General features: G+C 32.8%; 1 protein-coding gene across 6 annotated transcripts; it reads right to left on the bottom strand.

Moving 5' to 3' along the window:
- Window positions 1–3,827: 3,827 nt before the first annotated feature.
- LOC115958147 (putative nuclear RNA export factor SDE5) lies at window positions 3,828–18,478 on the bottom strand. 6 transcript variants are annotated; one of them, XM_031076512.1, is made up of 14 exons: window positions 18,302–18,478; window positions 14,523–14,617; window positions 12,824–13,455; window positions 12,459–12,484; window positions 11,547–11,624; window positions 10,670–10,707; window positions 10,255–10,502; window positions 8,317–8,399; window positions 7,948–8,004; window positions 6,883–6,950; window positions 6,693–6,790; window positions 6,445–6,515; window positions 5,402–5,531; window positions 3,828–4,246 (listed from the first exon to the last, which is right to left on the bottom strand). In XM_031076512.1, exons 2-13 carry the CDS (start codon window positions 14,528–14,530, stop codon window positions 5,418–5,420), a joined length of 1,521 nt encoding a protein of 506 aa, XP_030932372.1. In that variant the 5' UTR covers window positions 14,531–14,617; window positions 18,302–18,478; the 3' UTR covers window positions 3,828–4,246; window positions 5,402–5,417. The 6 variants fall into 6 exon arrangements, with proteins under 6 accessions (XP_030932372.1, XP_030932377.1, XP_030932371.1 ...); XM_031076517.1 differs by lacking the exon at window positions 3,828–4,246 and having other exon boundaries at window positions 5,024–5,531; window positions 14,485–14,617; window positions 18,302–18,476; XM_031076511.1 differs by lacking the exon at window positions 3,828–4,246 and having other exon boundaries at window positions 5,024–5,531; window positions 18,302–18,476.
- Window positions 18,479–23,969: the final 5,491 nt, after the last annotated feature.

Here is a 23,969-nt window from a genome sequence, read left to right as displayed (position 1 = left end):
GCACCGGTGTGGTGCCGGCCGAATACCCTCCAAAGGTCAAGTTAGAACTATTCTCACAACTCTAGAGTGCTAAAGAATGGTAAATTATGCGTACCTTGGTTTGTGAGGGTATTGGGGCTTTTATAGTAGTAGAAGGTTGACCTCTCTTTCTTGGTGTAGAAGTCCTTTCCTTATAGGAATCCTCTTGAATAATCCCTAGCGTGATAAACAAGACTTCTTCTTTGTAGAGAAGATCTTTATGAATGCATGTAACCTCCGGAATCCTCTTTGTGCTAGGATTCTATTTACCTTTGGATTCTAGGGTGATTTAGCGTGTGTCGCAAGTATTTCCCATCTAGGGTTTCTAGCTGCCATGTGGGCACATGGCTCATTCCTGTTGTATTTGTTTATGCGGGATCTATTCATAATGGACCTTTGCATAAGTTGGGCTTGCCCTCTACCGGCCCATGGACATGGGTCCGTCAGGCCCTTTTCATGAAGATCCGTCATCCTAGATTTTTACCCTCTTTACTCTTTGTGCTTCTGATACCTGTCAAATTGCAAGATTTGAAACTGACACTCCATAGGTTTGGTAGTAACATTATATTCTCCAATGGACTAAGAGATCCTTATAGTAGTGGCGGGTAAACAAAAAAAAAAAAATCAGCTTTTCATTTTAGTCATTTTCTTTGGAAGTTTGTATTGTACCTACTTATTTGTTTGTCCATTTCATATCATAGGGTTTTGGAGAACATATCAGAAAACATCCTTGCTGTCACTACAATTAATGGTACTGATCATTTCCCTAAAAGGATTGTTACTAGTAACAAAAAAAATATGTATATATAAAATAAAACAAAATTAAGCAAGCAAAACAACGGTCAAATAAACTATTTTTAATGAAGAAAAATTATGCCTATTACCTATGGTGGCTCTTGTTAATTGTTAAAACGATGATTAAATGACTAACCACTTAAACTTTTAGAACTAGTGGTAGTTTATTAGCTAGTGTGCTAAATGTTCACTTTCTGCAGGTTCTCATTGCTTGGACATACTTTTGGCAAGGCCAAGTGATCCGCAATGGTTGGTTATGCAAAGAAAGACGGAGGTCAAGATAATTGAACAATGGATTGCCAAGTACCGCGAAGATCTTCTAGCATTCAAATTGCACGTTCGTGCATAATATATATACGAGGGGAACTCCACAGATAGTTATCAGAAATAATTATGGAACCAAAAAATGTAGCTAATGCTCAATCTGAAATCATTGAAAAATATAATGTATTCTAGATTCATGCACTCATGATGGTAATGGTTGATCGATTATTGCATGGTAATATGATATCATTGAAGAATTAATTATATATAATGATCTAGACTTCGTGGAATCCACCAATTCTTAATGGATTTAAAGTGCATGACTGCATGTATCTCTGAACGCATTTTATTCTATGCAATTGTGGAAGAAACGAGGTAAAAGAATTTTATTGCCACACCCTCAAAATAGTCCCTAAAATTTAGTGCATCTCCGACGTTTGTCAATTACTTTGAGGGTCTAGGAACTACGAAGTTCTTTTTGTGGGACTTTTAAAATTTTGGGGTGATTCCTGAAATTTTGAGACATATCATGGTCATTTTGGAGATTTAGAATTTTTGTTAAATTTAATAGTTTTGGAGTTCTTTTGGTAAATTGTAGAGGCTTTGGTGCTATTTTGAAACATATCATGGTCATTCCTGAAGTCTCTAGGATGTTTTGGTCATTTAAGTGGTTTTTCATGCGCAGTTTAGTTATCTTGGACATTTTGGGGGTATTTGGGATTTTTAATGAATATTTTCTCAATTTTGATCATTTTGGGGGTCTTTTAGTCATTCTAAATGGCTCAAGGGTTTTTTTTTTTTTTTTTTTTTTAATCATTTTGAACGTTTTGGGGTTATTTGGGTCATTTTGGAGGTTTTCACAGCATTTTGGTCATTTTAGGATGTGTTTTATGGCTTTTTTTTTTAATCTAAGAAATTAGGAAATAAACTATGAATTAATTGATGTGTTCAATTTAACCCCCCCCACCCCCCCCCCCCCTCCCTCCCCCGGCGGGGATTAAGCAAGATATTTGGCTCATAGTGTTCAAAGAATGACTTAGGCCGAACTGTCAAAGGCCTAGTTTTATTTATTCAGTTCTTTTTAGATTTCAAAAAATTTGTGTACAAATAACTTTATGCACAGTACACTATTGATTTCTAGACAGTAGAAGATGGAGCTTTGTTTTTTATGATCTGCAACTTGAGTTACTTGACATTTCAAATGGTACGTTTAGATAACAGGAATTAGATATTTGGATTGGGGTAATTAAAATCCAAATATATTATTTGGACAATTTGAAAAAGCAGAGGTTTTTTTTTTTTTTTTGAGTCAAAAAGCAGAGGTTTTGGATTTGACAAATCCACCAAGGATTTTAAACCTTTAAAATGCTTAGATTTGAAATAGGAGTGGCAATTTGTGTTCGTGAGTCGAGTTTAAGCCGTGTCGAGTCATGAGTATTCAGCTATATGGGTTGACCTAAAGCTGACCTATTTAGTAAACGTGTCAAGAATCTTCAACTCTAACATTACTTGTATATGTGCAAGTTAGGTTATCAAAACTATGAAAGAAGATGATTGATACGCCAAACAATACATTTTAGTGAAAAAGCTTAAGAACAATGAATATAAAACTTTAACACTTTAACGTCAAGAGAAATGAAGTGTAACATGGAAATTAAAGAAGGCATGGGAAGATATGTGGAAAACCCTTTGGAATGGATGAAAAACCACTCGTGAATAAGGGGAAGAATGTCCCTCACTCTTTAGAGCTCTCTATTATGTGAAAATCAAGGTCTCGTACAATGGTAATGTTCTTCCCAAAGAAAACCTTTTTCTCTATCTCACTTTCCTACCTAAACTTTTTTTCTCTTTCTCTTCGTTTCTCTAGGTTCTTGCTCTAATTGCTTAGCAACATGTCCCTCTTATAGTACAAGGAATGTTGTGAGGTACATTAAGACAAGTGTCAAACCTTTATTCGCCCATTTCAAACCCTAATATAGCTATTGTACTATACTATGATTGGAGGAGAGAGAAAACACGCCAATGTCAAGGTAGTAGAATGAAGGGTGGCTCTACTACTACGTAGGGAGCACACTGTAGACAATGAAAAGGACATTAGGGAAGCTAAGAGTGATGCATGTGTTCACAATAGTGGTCTAGCACAAAATCAGCCAATAAGGAGTGTTCTATAGCATCTGACCATAGGGGGTGCTATCTCCCTTTTGTGCAAGTGCTGGGTGTCCATGTTAAGTACAAATCTCACTCTTCCCCAAGGTGGTCACGTCATTGGCATGAGCTGAAGATCCTCTTCTTCAGCCAACACGTCCCTTCCTTTCCTCACAGCTAGCCCACGTGTAGGGTCTGGATCCAGCCACGTTAGCACTCTCACATGCCTTGGCTAGTGTAATATACTACTTGTTTATTAAATAGATCAACTCGACACAACACATTTAACCCGTTTAATTAACAAGTCATGTAAAGATCAATACAAATGACCTATTTAATAACTTGTTTGATTATAATAGGTACCTGAATAACCTGTTATCAATTCTCATATATTTAACATTAAAATACATTTACAACCATAAATATAGTAATAAACATATAATTTAAAAAATTAAGCAATAATAACAAAATATTAATAATAAAAGCTAATTAATTTCTAAGCTAAACGTGTCAAACAAGTCATAATGTTGAACACAAACACAACCCGTTTATTAAACGGGTCAACTGTGTCGACCTAAATATGATTTGAACCTATTTAGCCACAACCTATGATCTGTTTATAAACGGGTTAACTATGTTGAGTTCGCAATTCATGTCAGATTTTGTCATCCCTAATTTGAAATACCTCCTAAAATCACTAGATTTGAAATCAAAGCATTTCAAATCTATTAATTTAAAATCCAAATCTGAATCCAAGTTTCCAAATGCAACCTTTGATTATTTCCCCACATCGTCCCCAGAAAAAACCCCTTGCATTTTAATTGCTTATTACAATTGCCAACGCAACCAAAAATTCCATTATGCCTTCGCTCTGTTGCTCGACTCCCTGATTGTGTCATTTATGGAATACAATCCGCCTTATGATTGAGTCTATTCGTCGCAAACTGAAATTTGCTAGTGGTGCACCTGATTCCACATAGGCAAAGCGGCATTCCATTCGTCTCGGTGTTGCCTCAGGAGTAGACTATCAAATTAGTAAACCAAGGCATAAATTGTGGTAATTAAATTATAACATAAATAAATGCATGCAATTAATTCATCTACTAATTGGACCTGTAATAAGGGGAATGCATTGGTCCATATGGAAGAAAAGTGAAGTGCATTCTTGTGTACTCACCTCTACGTGAGGCCTACAGGCATTCTAGGAGCGATTGGTTCTCACTGGTCCACTCGGGAGACTTGTTGCTTCTTTTTTCTTTTTCTTTTTTTGGATTTAGGGAGAGAGAGAGAGAGAGAGAAACTTGTTCCTAAAGGAGAAAATAATGCATCTTCAAATTTATTCTCACCATTCACCAATAACCATGTTATGATATCGTAGATGCAATATTGTTTCCTCGACTTCCACCATCAGTCATTCGGGTGGGTTGAATATGACGCAATGGACTTGCATTCCCTTTGCCAAGTACTTCTACTATAAATTTTAACAATTCAAATCCAATCCAACCCAAGTTTCAAGGGGGAACAAATCCAACTTACCTACCCTTAAAAAAAATCATACCAAACCCCACCCCCACCCCCACCCCCCAAAAAATAAAAAAACCATATCAAACCAAACCGCTTATCGAGAACCAGTGTCTAACATTGAGAAATATTATGTCCATAATCCATAATATTTTCATAACAATGTTGTTCATAAATGTTATTACTAACGAGCAAAAAAGTAATTTTAATGATGAGTTTTGTGCTGAAAGGGAGAGGCAAGAGAGAGATGAGAAAGTGGTGGTTTTTTCTAACTATTGGATTTTTTTTTTTTTTCACAAGTCACTCATCTACTTAAAAATGTGAGGAAACTTAGTTTGAAGTTTTTAACTACAACTGTCTGGCTTCAATAAGCAAAGAAAAGAAAAGAAACCATAAGGAATAGAACTCAATTTCACGTTTACAATTATGAGCTCATCGCAATCTAGGAGTACAGTGGCTCACAACAAAATTTTGCTGAGTATCAAATTAAACAGACACATGGAGTTCCGCACCTACCCCACTGTGTCTCCAGTTTTCTATCTTAACCATTCCTTTTTCATTTCTTTTCTTTTCTTTTTAAGAAAAATATATATAATAAGATTTTCACCCAAGTTGTGATTTCCTATTTTCCAGAAGCTTTATAATGATTGGAACTCTCCTAATTTTCTTTATATTCATTTCTTATAAAAACTCAAGTCTTTTGGGTTGATCACATCCACCTGAATGATAATGGTTCCACCATCCTCCTCTGTCCATTTGATTGATTCCTTCTCCAGTTGCTTCAAAATCTGCAGAATAAAATTAAAAACTATAAATGACAGATTTCAGCCTTCTCGTTACTAAGCAGGGTAACATAGGCATGCGGTAACAAAAAAGCATTTCAAGAAGTTCACAATTCCCTTCCAGCATTTTATCAAAAGATATGATGATCCAGACAAAACAATATGAATTTTTTTTTTTTTTGGATGAATAAAAATTTGTAATATATGACACCTGCACAATATAGAGAGGAGTCACAAGGCTCCCAAGTCACAACATAAAAGTTAAATAATGGGCCCCACACAAATCATGATCATAACAGGTTATAAACAATGACTGATCTAACAGATGCTAAAATTTTTAATCCCTTTGCTATAAATCAATATATTCATTACTATATAGGAATGAAAGGCAAAAGTATCTGACCAAAAAAAAAAAAAAATTCTAAATAACATTTTTTTTCTAATATATATTATTCATCAGAACAATTGAATAAAAAAATGGTTACCAAAATGAATAATATAAGAGCATATCCTCTGCAATTCCTAGAAATTGGGCTTAAGTGGCAATCAATTAAGTTTTGCCTTGTTTTTCTAGTAGCTTCATACTTGATGCAGATGTTTGCCATTTCCTTCACTCCTAAAATAATTCCATTCTTTGCCAAGCCAATAAAATTCAACACAAGCTCATTGACAAAAAATTGAGTTCCATAGACATGGATATTAACATGTCCCATTAAAGCAAGAAATACAAAAATTGAAGTGTTGCTGCTTCAGAGTTTCCAGGAGATTGGTACACCTAACTGAACCCAAAACTAGGATGACCTTAACAAATGAGTTCTAGTTAATAGTTCAAACAAAAATGTAAAAAAAAAAAAAAAACAGCCTCAAAAGCAAATAAAACAGGTTTAAATTGCTTATTGGCTTGAGAATTTAGTCATACCAGTCGTTTCCGAGCCCCTTTTTTGGTATCTTCATTGTTGGTTCCCAATATGACCTTCAGGTATTTAAAACCTGATAAAAAAAAATAAAAGCAAAATCCAAAGTCTTGTCATCCCCTTTTTGTCTTTTTATTTTGGTCTCTTGAGAAAGAAAGACATGTCTTGAACCAAAGGATTTAAGAAGCAGAATCCAAAGTCATGTCATATATTCTCAAATTAAGAGGATAAATGGAGGAGAAGAATGGCCCACCTTGGATGCCACAAATATTAGTCAAATGAAGCCTCAGTGAGTGTACAGCATCCTTGGGTTCATGGTCATGCAAGTCAAGGGACACTTCATCATCTTGGCTGTTAAATTGAAACTCATTAGTGATTTATAAGGCTATAAACGGGACAGGCAAGTAGGCAACTCAAGAAGAAATGAATTACATTGCACCAACCTGGTTTCAAAAACCTTTTGAGCAGATTTCTCATCTGCCTCTTTGGCCTTCCTGTTAAAAAAGTGTCCCTAGAATTTTCAAACAACAAATAAAACTTAAGGGAAAATATTTATACAAAATTAATGTCACAAAGGCACATCAATTTTTAATAATAACGCCAAAGATGTATACTACTCAACCTTGTCTTTTTAAACTTCTGTTATTGTCCTAAATGGCTAAATCATTTCTCACGTGTACTACCCCTTTCAGGAAAGTTTAATAATAAAAATTTTCTAAATATGAAATGTGATAATTATGATAATTATTAATAAGAATTTATTACGATTGTGATTGTATATAGAACTATAAATTCTAGCATTAGGTGTTTATTATGATTGTGTTTGTTTGTATATTCTACCATTTAAATAAAATATGATGTGCCAACGGCCAAGATTCTAATGAATGGTTCAAAATGTAAAATAAAATTTAAATAAGATTAATATATATATATTAAAATAATAACCTGTAAAATTGTAAGGCCTCAAAAATTTATATGGCACACTATCATGAGGTCAACTAAAAGTTAAATTGCTTCAATTTTATATAGATTATATTTCCATAATAAGTTATGTCAGGAAAATTTTACTTTCGAAAATTACATACTAAAAAAAGCCAGAGTATAAATGTGGCATCTTCTAATAACGTCTGATACCTTTTGCCCATTAGTAATTATTACAGCATACAGCCCCGTGGTTAAGGAACAGGATGGATTGAAGTAGATCCTACTTTTTAATTAATCTAATGGCAATAGAGTAAACTAGTAAGTATAGGTAAAATAGGTATCGTTTTTTAAGATAAGTTTAAATAATTATCAATATATGAATTGGTTCAAAACTAAATTTAATTAAATTGAACCTATCATAATTAAATTAATTTGATTAAGAGCTGGAAATCAATTTTCTAGGAATAAAAGAAAAAGTTTCAAAGTCAAATGAGAATTACTGAACAATGCGAAGAATTAGATTTGCAACTATTTTTACCTTTAAGCATCAATAATTCAATATCACTACTATAAAACAAAGATACCTGTTCTCGAAGTTTGTTTGCCCGTACATAATCTCTCTTAACAAATGCATCAACAGCCTAAAAAGCAACTCCCAATGGGGATTAGAATGATCATCATAACGGGGAATTTGCACAACCACAAAAGTGCACATCAAATGAAAATTTCAGTGGAAGTTTGTGGCAATGGTAAACAAGCAGAAAAGTTTACAGAAAGCAATGGTGAGGATATTGTATCTCCCTTTCATTCTTAAAGCAACAAGACCACTATTTTTCCACTGATTTGATAAAAATACCTCTGACATACCATTCCTATAAATATTCTACACAGTTGTAGTGAGTACATTTTCCAAGAGCATAAGATAAACTAAAAATATAAAAGGAGGATCTTACAGCTTGGTAGTATTCTTTCATCATAATCCAATATTCCTTTACAGCTTTACGTAGGACCTCATAGCTATTCTCATCGTCTTCATCTATTTCAGAAGAATGTTTATGTGGAATAAGCAATAACATTACAAAATCTATTTGAATTAGAAGTTGAAGAAAAGAAAACAATCCATAACACAAACATAAAAATCATGTACAGTAAAAGAGAAAAATTAAGTTTAGAGAATGGCTATTCATGTTCTCATTATTATTGGGCAGATAGCCTGATTTGGTATTGAACACATCTCATAGAACAAGATCAGCCATTGTTTCCAAGAAATGTGATGGACTGGCCCAAAGATTAGCATACAACTTCAAACAAGCCTTAGCCCCAAAACTTTGGTGTTCTCTATAGATTCCCAATAGACTAATCATGATCATTTACACGTATTCTTTTTCACTATTCTGTCTTATCCAAAATCATACTCTCCATCACCTCCTTAATTGATATGCCATTTTTAACAACTACTACTACTAATGTTTAATTTTAGGTCTTCCTATACCATTTTTCACTCCCTAGACTTGAATCAAGTCCCTTTTCCTCACCTATGCATTAATCTCTTCTTTACACATGACCAATGCATCTCAAGCAATTCTCCTTTATCTTTTCATCAATAAGAACTGCCCTAATCTTTATACAAATTTCTTCATTTTGAATTCTACCTTTCTTTGTATTTTTGCTTATTCATCTTCACATTCTCGTTTCAACTACACTCAATTTATGGACATGTTACTATCAATCGCCCAACATTAAGCACCATAGAGCATAACTAGTTTTATAGAAATCTTATAGAACTTAATAGGTATTCTACAATCTTAAGCACTTCTCTACTTCATCTACCTTACTTTTATCTAATGATTCACATCCTCTTCAATCTTGCCATCCTTATGAATTACTAATCCAAGATATTGTATGCACCCACTCTTTGGCATCTTTTGACCATCAAATCTTACCACCCTTCATCTTTGTTTCTACTTTTACTAAACTTTCCATTAGCTCTATTTAATTCCTACTTAGCCAAAAGCTTTTAGATTCTAAAGTATCTCTCCGAATTTCTAACTTGAGATTAACTATACATCTAGTTTCATCCACTAAAACTATATAATCTGCAAACCAAGAGACTTCATCTTGAAATGATGTAGTGAATTCATCCATTACTAGTGAAAAGGAATATGAACTTCAACTTAATGTTCATTGTTGGAGCGAACCTATGTTGATATGAAACTTATCCCACGATTAACATATTGGAGTTAAAACAAAACGCCAACACCAAGAAATTAAAATCTTAAACTATATTAAATTAATATTTGTAAAGGAGATTTAGGGATTAGATTCAATCAAGTGAAGGAGAGTAGAATGATTTGATGTGGCTGGACTTTGGAGAAGTTGATGTTTCCCCTACAAAAGTTCATCTTTGACTTGGTCAAGAAGAATCTAATCCTTAAATTCAATCTATCTTTAAAAGTATATATTGCCAGAAATATCATTGAAAAAGGATAATACAAGTAAAATATCTTTATCCAATAATTAATATTATTCTGATATATCTGAATCTGTCATACTACACTATGACTTGTTTCACACAACCTTTTACATGAAAACATTTACTTTGCATTCTAGAGTATATATTATTAGACTACATTCCAAAATGAGAATGGAACATGGGGAAAAAGAAACTTCATAATTACAACTAAATTCTTTCTTTTTTTTATAAGTACAACTAAATTCAACTTTTTTTTTTTTTGGATAGGTAAGTACAACTAAATTCAACTTGTAGGGCTCAAGTTGTAGAGAAGCAAACACACGAGAATCAACTAATACCTTTCAAATACTATGTTATAAAATAATCTGTGAGATAAATTACTCCCTCATAACGCAAAAATAATAATCAAACTTCATACCATCTTTAGTAACTTCTATTGGCTGCACAGTAGCAATCTTATGCTTTGTAGCAGTGTCTGTAAAAGTTTCAACCACAGGTTTACCAAAAGGTCTCGATCTCCTCACTGGATGAATTCTTTTGGGCACTTCCTCAGATCTTTCAGGAACAGTGAACAATACTTCTAAAAGTTCCTTCTGAAGAACAAGTCTTTCTTTGTCTTTTTTTGATGACACTTTTAATTTTTTTGTCATATTTCTAGCTCTATCACTGCATAGGCAAAAACAAAAACAAAAATAATAATAATGAGATTTTGATCTATGCAAAATGAGAGGACGATCAAATAAAAAGTGACCTTCCCAAATCAGATCCTTTCCTTAGCTATATCCAGTCCCCAGGAGTGAGCTAGTAAATTAACAAAAATGGCAAGAACGCACCTGCGGGATGAATCTAGGTCTTGGCATTCATCTGAAGACTGTTAAAAGAATATAGATCAGAAGAGATAACAAGAAAATTAAGAGGTTGTTAATCATCATTTTGTCTTTTATGCCAGGTTTGAGTTAACTTTTCAAAAGATGATATTAATGTCCAAAGAAGGTAACCATATAAGTATAAACAAAATAATAATAGTAATAATTTACAGCTGCTTTACAAATAGAAAAGCCAAGAAGCACAAATAAATATACAAATTAGTATACTAACAGTGAACTTCAGTATAAGCAAACAGTAACAGCCATAGGCCCATAGCTCATTAATTAATTATCATACTATCAGATATTGTTGTGTGAAAGACCTGATGGAGACCATTGTTGTAGATATAATAGAAATAGTGTTCATGTTCTACAAAAGATGATTAACGTCTTATCAGTGTCAAAATTGAAAAATGTGACCTCAAGTTTAAAAATCCCATCTCACTTAGCAAGCACGGCATTCAGAAAGATTAATGTACTGGATACATTTAACTACTCAACTTAACAAAATATCCAAAATACTATATTTCTCCACTACATTGGTTCTCTTTGTCACCATCACATCAAACAAGGAATGAAGCTCAAAGTTGAGAATATAGGTGCAGCATGTACATATTCATAAACGTTCTGCTAGCAATCATCAAGGTTAAAGTATAAGTGATTTTGGGATTTGAACTTGACAATAGAAAGGCTCCATGCAGTACAAACATATTAAGGCACCAGTCACTAGAGAAATGAGAGAAGAATCATCATCACATCCAAATATTATATAATTTAATTTCATAAATAATCACATATCTAGATTGGAATTGGGTAGAAGCATAAAACTACTAGTAAAGCTTACTTTTTTGCCAGCTAAGTCAATATCATCATCATGCTTCTCCAACGTTGAAGCTGACAAGTCAAGAAGTTTCTCCATGCTCTACATGGTCAGCAAAATCATTCTTCAAGATTGTTGAGTTAAGCAAAATATTGAAGGATTTATATACTAACAGTAACATTTTAACCCAAATAAAAAATAAAAAACTCAAAATGCTGATCTTCTAATAATGATCTGCTATTCATATGAAGAGCAGAAAAAAGGTAAAACGTTTATGTTCATAATGTGAACATGGGGGAAAAATGAAAGACTACTCTCATTGGCATCCTGCAATGAATATAAGATATTTCATACTCTAAAGTTTGAAAGATGTAGTCTGAATATTTTGAATAAGTTTTGCCAGCTCATGTTAATTTTAAGTGATGCACCACAAATTACAATTTTGGTCCATGATTTGCCATCAGCAGGATTAACAACAACAATTTAATCTCAACTTTATGGTTATATTACATGGATGAAGTTAATGTTGAGACATTTAATCATACCAAACATCTATTCAATTAGAATATATGAATATATATATATATATATATGTATGTATGTATGTGAGTAATTATTAAATATCTCTAGCCCCCATACAATGAAGATGTAAAATTTAGAATGTATTATGTATTCTTTTTTGTCTTTGTTGAATAAAATTATTTTATTTATCAAAAGATGTGTGTATGCACATGTGTGCGTGTGTATTCATGACCCAAAAAGCCAAGGTGCATGTGTGCCTGCCCACACATAACATCTGACCCCAAACCATACTGGTTAGTGCTTCCAGATGAATTCAAAAACTTCTTTCAAAGTGTAAGAGAGAAGATTCAATGTGGTGCATATAAATCATTATCCAAAAAACCACCTTAACCTTTAAGTGAATTTGCGCTATACCTTTTGCACATCATGACCACAAAAGCCTGCAAATTCAACAAAATGCCTGATTAAGCATCATATCAAACGCTGCAAGTGAACTTAATAAGGAAAACAACAATACCTAATAATAATCTCCGATGCATACAAGAAAAATAGTAATCATTTTATCTGCTTTAATAATATTTAATTAAAAGTAGAAAAGTGTATTTTAAATTTTATATATATATATATATATATATATTAAATTTAAATGTCAGGAAAACTGGACATATTCCTTCTCTGAAGCTACTTCAGACACACATACAAACTTCAATGGAGAATTATTAATTTGCTGGCAGGAGTAATGAACGGCAGAAATGGTTAATGCACCAAGAAAAATTTACCAAGAACTTCTTGGATCACATTCACGTCTAGCTGGAAACCATCTCCAAGCATTTCAATCATAAATTCCTCAACATCATCACATGCAGTGCTGCCATTTCTTGCTCTCATACTTGGCAGAACTTCCTCACTCCATATCTCAGAAACAGGAAATTCTTTTGCATATAATTTAGGCGGTTTTGTTGCTTCAGGATATTCTTTAGTTACTGGCCTCGACATAACATAATCTTTTGCAATGACACCTGAAACAGTACCTATTGATACAGGATGCACTTTTGACTTCAATGCTCTGGTATTTCTTCCTGCATGATTAGACTTCTGACAAAATTCATCAGCTGACATTTCTGAAGGCATTGCACTTTCAGCATCCAATTCAAATGACACTTCTGAAGATGTTGAACTTGCACACTTAAATTTATCTTTAGATGCACAAGCAGCAATGACAGGGGTACTTTTACTTGAAGCACAAAGAATTTCACTAGCCATATCTACATTGCGCCTTGCCTGGCAATAAGCAGAGGCTATGTCCTCAAGAGAAAATGCAGAGCCAAAAACCTCAAGCAAACCCTCTAGGTCCCTTTTTTCAGCATCAAAAGGTGCATTGCATGAAGTAACTCCTTGCATTTTATAAAATCTTCAAAATGAACAAGGAAAACAAAATGTCAGTTAGAAGGAATTCCACCAGATGAGAAGAGATTGATAGAACTAATTCTATTCTTGCATAACTGTAATTTTCAGGAAATGTCAACAAAAAATCCCATCTCCATCAACATTAAGCGTGCATTTTACTCATCTCTCCACTACTGCCAAACAAGAAATACTCTTTTCTTTAATGTACCATCCAATAATACAACCTGATTAGAATATATATAAAATTGCCAACCCAGAAATTTCTTCAATTAGAAATATTTCTTGTAGAAAAATACATAACAATAGATCAACTAAACTACGAAAGTCTTTGTTCAATTATCTGGAACAGAGGACACATACATACATTACTACCGTATGGAGTCCTCTACTCTTCTTACATTATTTCAACCCCTTGGTATTCAGATAATTTATTAAAATATCAGACACATCATACAATCAGAAGACAATTTTACCTCCACTACCCACAGCTTTTCTCTTTCCTCTTTTTTTTTTTTTAAACCCTACACTTTTTTTAATTTTTAAACAGGTGAAGGACAGACAGTCGGGCACTCAGGCAACAACAATAGAAAGAGATACCCATTGAAAAAGAATTATCATTATTCATGTAACATAACAAACAGTGTAGTCAAAGCCACTAGGGCAGCTTTAAATCTTTGTGGCAAGACTCCTTTAGTGAGGCACCTGCCTTTGGGGCCTAATTAGGCAACTGAGCGCCTTAAATAGACTGTAAGGTGCATCAGGCAAGACTCAACGAAATCAAGCCAAAAGATTAAAGGCCATTTCATATTTTGGCATAAAAGGGTCTGTAATTCAAGCTAGTGGGTGCCTCTCTTGCTTTCTCCTCTCTCTCACCTCTCTTTCTTTCTGCATCAATCTAGATTTTTTTTTTTTTTTTTTAATTTCAATCATATAATATTTTAGCTTTGATAGTTTTCCCCTTTTTTTTCTTGAAACGTTTTATAAAAAAATTGTTGTGAAGTCTATTCCTAGATTAATTAATAGAGCCTCCTACCAATTTGAAATTTTCAAACAGCTCCTAATGAACATTACATATGCATCAAATTAGGCTAGGAACTCAGAACCAGTCAATGAGTTATAAGAAAGAGAAACAACTCATGTGTATATGCTATCAATATATACAAAGCCTGCAAAGCAAAAAAATAAAAAAATAAAAAAAAAATCAATAATCAGCAACTTCTTTATTTGTGACATACAAAAGGACAATGCATACCAAATGAAAAAAAGGTAATACAAACCAAATATAACATGGATTTTCAAACAATAATTCACTAATACCAATAGTTCAAAAAACAAAGCATTGAAAGGGTCAAAGGTCCAATTAGGTCAACTAGGATCAAACTGTGACATCAGCATAACATGATAAACACAGTTATTAATTTATACATTAGACATATAACATAAGATATAGAATAATAATATAGAGATTAAATAATAGACTAATACATTATAATATATAGTATGTCAATAAATACTATGTTTATATTCCATATTTATATGAGGACACAAATAAAATTTTTGTTAAAGGTCATAATACAAATTTGTTACAAAGTTACCATTGTTGAATATTTAAATATATAATTAAGGAATATAGGGAAAAAAATTGAATTGTTGTGGCTGATTTTTTTTTTTTTTTAGATACAATAGGATTTGAAACAAGGCACCCACTCCATGATGATTGCTCTTACTATCAAGTCAAGACACCAAAAGATTCTTTTTTGCTGTGGGTAGGGTTCGATCCCAAGTCTCTTGTTCGATAACCAACAATAGACTTAACAAATTGAGCTAATTGTAACCAAAAAAATTTGCAGCTACTGAATTCAAAGGTGGCTTACAATTCAACCCATCCAATTTTTAAACACTGCTATCGACTATAATTTGTGACGGTACATGCTATCATTAGCAATTATAAAGGGTTATGTTATGTTGAAAAAACATTATCCAATAACAAAATGGTCAACAATTTTGAAACATCCAAAAAAGGAAATGTAAATATATATAAATTTGGTGTACGAGAAGTTTCGCAAAAGAGTGATAAATACGAGGTTGACTAGACATAATTGAATTTCTGTTTTGGGACACGCCATTTTCTCAATATCCAAAACAGAGGATGAAAGAAAGACACATGTAATCAAAATGTGTTAAAAAAATACACAAAGATTCTAGAGGAATTTCAATTAGCAGTTCTTATAACCTAAATGGAGCTTTTCTAAGTTTTCAGAAAACACAAGAACAAGATACATCACAACACTCAAGGTTTTTCATTTTTAATCTTTTTCTCCAGTTCCCTGTAAACAGAAAAGATTGCTTAAGACACTTTCAAGAAAAAAGATGAGCAAAATGTGTGCCAAGCCCAGAGTCAGAATAAATTTCATTCATCAGTAAATTCAAATAAAAGCAAATCTCTTTTTCTTTATTTCATAGGACACACGGCAACAGGAAACAATAAACTCAAAACTAAAATGTGACTCAAAATTGACAATTAGATATAGTTTAAAAATAGTTTTCATCATCACAGATTTTACCACTAATTAAACCCATTTCAAGCTCATACAATAAGATAAAGCAACTAAAGGTGATAGAAAGAAAATGGCAAGGAAGAGAATAAATAATTGCTTACTTGAAAATTTAGTGGTGTGAGAGCAATGGAACAGAAAGCTCTCTCTCCCTCTCTCTCTCTCTCTCTCTCTCTCTCTCTGCTCTGCTCTGCTCAAGGCAATGCTTCTCAAGGAATAAGATGGAGTAATAGGAGTCTAAAACCCATTTGTAGAGTTGTTTGGTGAAGTATAGGTGAAACACTAAAACTGATCATTTAAAAATTAACTAAAAGGAAATGCATGACCAAAAAGAGTCCCTTCTGGAGCAAGTTAGTTCGTATAAACAACAAATGTGATCTTCTCAAGCAATCTAATAAAGAGGTGGCACATACACTCCTTTGCAATAACACGTTTTCCTTTTCTTATTTTATTGATAAACTAGAGAGGATGCCCAAAAAAAAACCCTCAAATGAAAATGGATGGAAGATAGAAGATTAGAATGTGAAAATAGCTTTAAAATTCATAACATGACTCAACCTAAACTTGCATTAATATAAATTAATAACACCTAGCTGTGTACATGTCCTGTGTACTATATCTTTTCATCAATAAAGTAATTACCAAAGAGAATTAATAACAAATAGTCGATATTTGAATCTTTAAGACATTAATTTGCTTATGTGAAGACTTGATCCAAACTTAGGAAAATAAAATGTAATTTACAAATTGTTGGATGTATAAAGCTGAAAGGGGAAAAATTAATGGTTGGCATTATTTCTAGCAATAAACAAACCCATTTTAAGCTCATCAGATTACAATAAGCAGCAAATAAGGATGATAAAGCAATGTATAGGAATAAATACAGAGATTACTTGAAACTAGTATTTAAAGTTGTCCTTTTTGTCCCTACATATGTTGTAAGCAAGCAAATCGTTAGTGATACTTAAAACTAAAAAGAGGCAACAAAGGATTTAAATCTTGACTTTAACATCATTTTTCCAATGATTTAGGGGAAAAAAAAAAAAAAAACCACAACAGAAAACGAGTTAAAATCTTCTTTCCATTTTTTTTTTCTACTAGTTTCTTCCATTCTTTCCATTCTATTTTTAACAAAACAGGGCCATAAGGACAGAAAAAAAAGTTTTATTACAAAATACAAATATGCTGAATTCATCTTAGTTTAAAACAAATTCCAATCATTGACACTGTTTTTAGCACTAGTCAACAAAACAATCTTGATGGATAAATAAGGAGAATATATCTCATCTTGCCCTGCACTATTCACAATGGCAAGCTTAAAAATTAATCAACCCACAGATTTAGAGCACTATTCACTCAAAAATTCATTACAACAGAATAGAATGGACAAATTTCCTTCTTCCATCCCTTTCATTCAATTTCTCACCAACCAAACAGAGTACCAAGGTAGACTAAATCTAACTGTGGCTAAACAGTTGTGCATAGCATAAAAGAAATTGCAATCATGGCCAAACTCATAGTACTAATATTAATCTACAGATAACTATGACATCGCTGAAATATCTAACGATTGAAATCTTCTTCCTTTTCTTTCCAAACATTTTCCAAATAACTATACAGAAAATTAGGGGAAAATAAACCAACCTACAAGGAGAAGAAGAAGAAGCACACTAACATGGAAGCTTCAAACATAGTTTTTTTTTTTTTCAACCTTTTGTATTTTCATTACATTCCACTCCATTTCTATCATTTTTTCCTTCATTTTCTTGCCAAACAAGCATCACACTAGGCACAAAGTCAAAATGTAATCAAGACGCTAAGAAACATAAGCCCAAGCATCAGCATTGGCCTTAACAACAATCAAAGCCATACAAACTCCTCAGAACAAAATTAGCAAACACAGATGGTGGAAGCAAAAGCAGCGTGAACGAGTGGAATGACACAGTGCTTAACCCTAAAATACTCAATAGTTTCCTTCCTTGTCTTTTCTTTCATTTTTCTCAACAATCAAACAGACTGAACACATTTCGAAAAGCGGTTTCTATCATTACGAATTGTTTTCAACGACAACGGAACGAGAAAAATTCTTTCCTTTCTGGTCCGTTTCTTGTTATTTTCTCACCAACCAAACACGCTTTACATTCAAAATGTGATGAACTTAAGCAAATTCTATAATAGCGTAGCCATTGATATCAGCGTTGATGGAACTGAATTTCATTTGAAAAGATTAATAAGTGAGTAATAATGATGTAGTTGAAAATCCAATGCAGATGAAGTGAAAGAGAGATTGCTTACATTGAGATTGAGCGCTGAGAGACAGAGAGAGCAATGGTCAGTCACACACACACAAAAGTTCTCTCACTCTCTCACTAGCTTGATGGTTCTGGGAAAAGCGAGAGTGAAATGTGAGAGTGTGAATGACAGAAAGGAAGAGAGAGAGGAATAGTAGTATTTATAGGAGGAGGAGTGTGCTTGCTTGCAGTGATTTGTCTATTCATGGCAGTACTGACAAAAGTATTATTGTCTAATTCAATTTGTGAACTTAATTTAAAATAATAAATTTTTTATTATTAATAAAATTCTTCTCAAAATAAAATTTAAAAATAATAAATTTTAATCAAATTGAAATTGCGAAAGCGCCACTTTTGCCCTGGCGCTGTTTTAGCGGCAAACGATTTGTCAGGGTCCTCCTTTCACGCGATATAGAAGGAGGTGCTCAACACGCGCATTTTGCAGAGCCTATTCCTCTTCTTCTTATTTTCTATTTTTGTTTTCTTTTCTTAATTTTTAGTTTTAAAAGGGTACATTAAATTTATATAACAAATTATCAAGTTCTTTTTCTTTTTTTTTCTTTTTATATAATTCAGATAGTTACAAGAGTGAGAGAATTTTTCTTTTTTTTTTGGAGAAATAATGAGAGAAAATTTGAACCTTAAATATTATAGAAACACTAAAAAGTACCTATCAGTTAAATTACAAGACTTTTAGTAATAAATAATCAAACTCGAACATACTACAAATCTTATTAGTGAATGTTTGACATCAACTTATTTACCTTTTTTCCATTACTTTTTACTCAAAGTATATTACTTTAAAAAAGTAATAATAAAAGTTATAAAATGTGTACATAAAAGTTAAAAGTTAAACTAAACTATAGGCAAACGAACATAGAACAATTGTAGAAATTGTTTATAAAGTTTTTATAAATGAGGAGGATCATATAATAAAAAAGAAAAAAGAAACTATTTAAGATGAGAAGACGTCTACAACACTTTCATAACAAATCACCAGTAGTAAATTGTCGTTGATTCTAATTTAAACTCATTGCTAAAATTACTTTTTTATCCACTAGTAACAATTTGTTACTTAATTTTTTTTCTTTTTTTTAGAGAGTTTCAACCTATGGCGTTCATTCCTGATGATAGCTCTTTATCATTAAACCAAGACACCAATCGAATTTTTGGTGTAAGCGAGTATTGAACCCAGATCTCTTATTCAACTATCAGAGACTTTACTAATTGAACTAACTGGAACTCATTGTTACTTAAAATTTGTTGTGAAAAAAGTTATAAAAATATTGTGTACATAATATTTTTCATTTAAGATACATAATTTCTAAGCAAACAAATATGTACAAATGGTTACTTTCCTATGCAAGCAGACAAAGTTATGTTCACTGTTTTAAAAACAAGACCGAACCAACCAGTTCAACCACAAGACTAGTCTAGTCCAATAAAATCCCTCAAAAGAGTCAAAACCGGTAAAAACCGGGTTGAAATGAGAACCGGGGCACAAACTGGTCATTTGAAACTGTTTTTTTTTTTTTTTTTGGTAAACTTGGATTATATTAAAAACTAAGAGAACACAAGTCTGTTACAACAAATAGCCTCCTTATCAGCAAAGAGAGGCTCAACCACCACAGGCGATGGGTACAAAAAAACAACAAAAGAGGAGACAGAGCTTCCTCCAAATCTAGCAAGTGCATCCGCGCATTGGTTCGCTTCATGGAATGTGTGGACTATCCTCTTGTTGGGTATGTCTTTCAACAGGTTCCTACAATCAGATAGTAGAGGTTCCATTAATAGATTAGTCGAGCTATTATTCATAAGCATAACCACACTCAATGCATCCATCTCAACTATCAAGTTATTAATTTCTAGCTCTCTGGCAATGGTCAAATAGTCCCTAAGAGCCCAAAGTTCAGCTATGAAATTGCTGGTATTGCCAAGGGGCCTTGTGTAGCCTCTTATCCAATTGCCCTGGTGGTCACGGATAAGACCCCCTCCCCCTACTTTCCCCGAGTTACCCAGAGCAAACCCATCAAAGTTGAGTTTCATCCAACCCATAGGGGCTTTTCCCACGCAACTAGTATTACTGCCTTCATTCTGTTCAACCTTGATTTAGTTCCAATGAAGAAGATTTCAGCGCTATCTCTGATGCATTTTGTAAGAACCATATTATCTACAATTCCAGTTCTAAATATGAAGTTATTTCGACCAAACCAAAGGTGCCAGAGGCCCATGGGGAAGAGAGTTTTCCATGGTATGCCCAGATGGTTGGAGGTTGTTTTGGATTTGTAGTTTGCCTCTATCCATTTCCCAACAGAATGGCCAAAGGAGCTTCTGAGGCTTTAAGGGACCTTAAGGCATTGCCAAAACCTTTGAGCTATGTCACATCCTTGAAACTAATGGTCAATTGATTCGTTGCTTTTTTGGCACATGGTGCATATCGGGTTGAGGTTTAAACCCTTGAACCTAGAACTTCTCCAGTAAGCAGACTGTTGTGCAAGCATAACCAGATAAGAAATTGTATACACGGGTGTGTTTATGTGTGTTGAACTCACTCATCATGATTAATCATGTGAGTGAACAAATTTTTTTATTTTCTATTTTTTTATAATTTATGAAAATTTTTTGAAATTTATTTAAAAATATCTAGATTTAAAAAAAAAATCAAAGTTGCTAATTTTTACAGTTTTATAATATTTATTTGTATTATAGTTAATTATTAAGTTAATCATGATATCTTCATGGTCTAACATTTGGTCAAATTCAATCTAACCTTTGGTCAAAGTCCCAGTCCGATATCAAAATCTAGAACCTCATAATTTTCTAATTCTTTTAATATTCCAAAATATGATTCAATTTTTTATAAATTCGCCACTAACTTTGAAATAAACTTCAAATTGCTTTATTTTTTGTCACTTAACTATAATTTATTTGTCAAGGGTTTTGTAACTAAATTAGTACTTTCACATACACAAAATACTTGGGTTCTAAAGGGGAAAAGATTAGCAATATATTGTAATTGTCTCTAAAAAAAACTATAATTTATTTAAGCTAAATTACTAATTTGGTCCCTAAATATTTGGGTCCACAACTTTCGAAACTAAGCCAATTTCATCATTGGCCTCCTTTTCATTTAAATTTTAATGGAATTGGAATTTATTTGATTTTGAAAATTGTATACTTTCTATAATTTTGTAACCTATGCTTCATTTGTCACAAAAACTAATTTTCATTCTAATTTAAACAAAGAGGAGATTCAAATGAAACTGATCTAATTATGAAAGTTGAGGGACTAAATTAATACAACTAATAGTTGAGGAACTAAATTAAACTTCATCCTTAAAGGACCAAAATTAGCAATTCAACCTTTATAATATAGTATGAGACCACTATTTAGTTCATTATTTTTGGAGTATTAACAGCAAGCTAAGTCGACTTATTTTAATTGGCCAATACTATTTTGAATTTTCAAGGAAAATGTATAGTTTTTTTTTGGTTGACAATTCAGTACTTATAACCGAGGAGGTAAGTTCTTTTTTTTTTTTTTTTTTTTTTTTTTTACACGATAGAATTTCTAATCTAGCATAATCTAAGTGCAGATGTGTGTGAAACTCCCTCTTGGAGACTTGAACCCCGGCCCTTACCCCCTACACCCCATAAGCATTTATACTTGTGAAGTGAGCACCGCACCAAAGGAGCATGGTGGTCGAGGAGGTAAGTTTTGAACCATGAATACTTTTGTTGAAATTATTAAGAAGTGTCAAAAAGTTGAGTTACAACTTACAAGGCTCTTGGCTAATTAAGTAATAAAAAAAAAAGTATTTATTTCAAGGTTAATACAAAGTTGGATATCAAAGGGTTTATATACTTTCTAAAGTTCAAATGGGTTATTTATTTTTATAATCAAGTAAACTCCCTACGTTTCAAAGTAAGTTTTTTTTTTTTAGAGAATTTCAACCTATGGCGACCGTTTCTGATAATAGTTTTTTTTTTTCATTAGATCAAAACACAAATCGGTTTTTGGTGTAGGCCAAAATTGAAACTAAGATCTTTTATTCAACTATTAGAAACTTTCTCATATCATTAACCCTCTCATAGTCTCATCAAAATATGTTTCTATTGTACACACTCTAGCTAGCTATTATATCAAATTAATTTATATGTGTTATTAAAATATCTTCTTCTTTCTTCTCAAAAAAAAATCTTCTTTTTTTTTGTGTAATTATTGAATACTCTTAGACTATAGCTATATGATTTTTCATAGCAATAAAAACAAATCATCTAATATAAAATTTTATTCTTTTCATAGGACTTTTTAAAGCTCATCTCAAATTGTTGTATCAAATATGTAACGACCCAAGGAAAAGCATTAGCCACATCTGCGTTATACCTCAAAAGGACTAGTCACAATTGAGGCTCTTTGTAGTTGTTAATAAAGCCCAGTTCAACCCAGTAAATACCCGATGTCGGACTCATCACACACCCACACACATCACACAATCAATCAAATTGGGGCATCACAATCTCTCCCACTTAAATCCCTAACGTCCTCATTAGGGCCCACTTTGTGGGGTAGTGTCTTTGAGCCCACATAGGATTACTGGGCCGGCTCTGATATCATATGTAATGATCCAAGGAAAAGCGCTAGCCACATCTGCGCTATACTTCAAAAGGACTAGTTACAATTAAGGCTCCGTTGTAGTTGTTAATAAAGCCCAGTTCAACCCAGTAAATACCCGATATGGGACTCATCACACACCCACACACAACACACATCACACAATTAATCAAATTGGGACATCACAAAATGAATTGCTTGTATTGTTCTCCAAAAAAAAAAAAAAAAAGATCCCTTTTATTGCAATGGAGTTGTAATTACGGAATATCTAACAATATCTAACTTGTTTAATTTTTCTTTTATGGATTAACTTGTACGATAAGGATTTGAGTTTTAGGATTTATTGTAAGTTACAAAAAGAAATTCCTTCAAATATATGTAGAGCCTATATGAATAGTTTGTGTATTGAATCTATTGATTAGCTTGTGTATTAATTCTTTCTAAAAAAAAAAAAAAAAGGGCTTGTGGATTAATTCGTCTTTTATGGATTAGCTTGTGTATTATAATTTGGTGGTATTGATTGGTCTTTTGTGAAAGCTCGAAAATGTGTTAAAACACAAGAGCTGTTTAGACCCTCCAAATTAAAGATTACGGCTCGGTTGATTTTACTCTTACTTAAACTAAGTGCAAAATAAAGTAAATTCAAGTGAACAAATAATCAAACTACTCTAAGTCATATTCAACAAATCATAGCAGTAAAACGAAAGCTAAAAGAGTAGGAAAGAAGAATGCAAATACAAGATAACACGTTGATGTGTTATCAAAGAGGAAATCGAAATACTCAGCGTAAAACCTTGGTAAATCGATCCACTAGACAATTAGTTAGGATACATGAATAGCAAGAGACCCTCCAAGCCTAATCTACCTAATGCACCTAAGCCCTCCAAGCTCCTACTCCAACAAGGCTTCTCGGAACCGTGTTTTGTCTAACTCTCCGGATCCCACAATACGCCTGATTACATCCACTAAAACTTGACTTCTTCTAATGCTTCCCAACAGCACCAAAACCTCACTTAACACTCAGAATGAGTGTGGTAAGTGTTTGGGCTATCAACCT

This window comes from Quercus lobata, chromosome 8 (genome assembly GCF_001633185.2).
Source record: "Quercus lobata isolate SW786 chromosome 8, ValleyOak3.0 Primary Assembly, whole genome shotgun sequence".
NCBI classification, from domain to species: Eukaryota; Viridiplantae; Streptophyta; class Magnoliopsida; order Fagales; family Fagaceae; genus Quercus; species Quercus lobata.
Note: the sequence above shows the minus strand (reverse complement) of the source record. Positions and strands in the feature narration are given on the sequence as shown.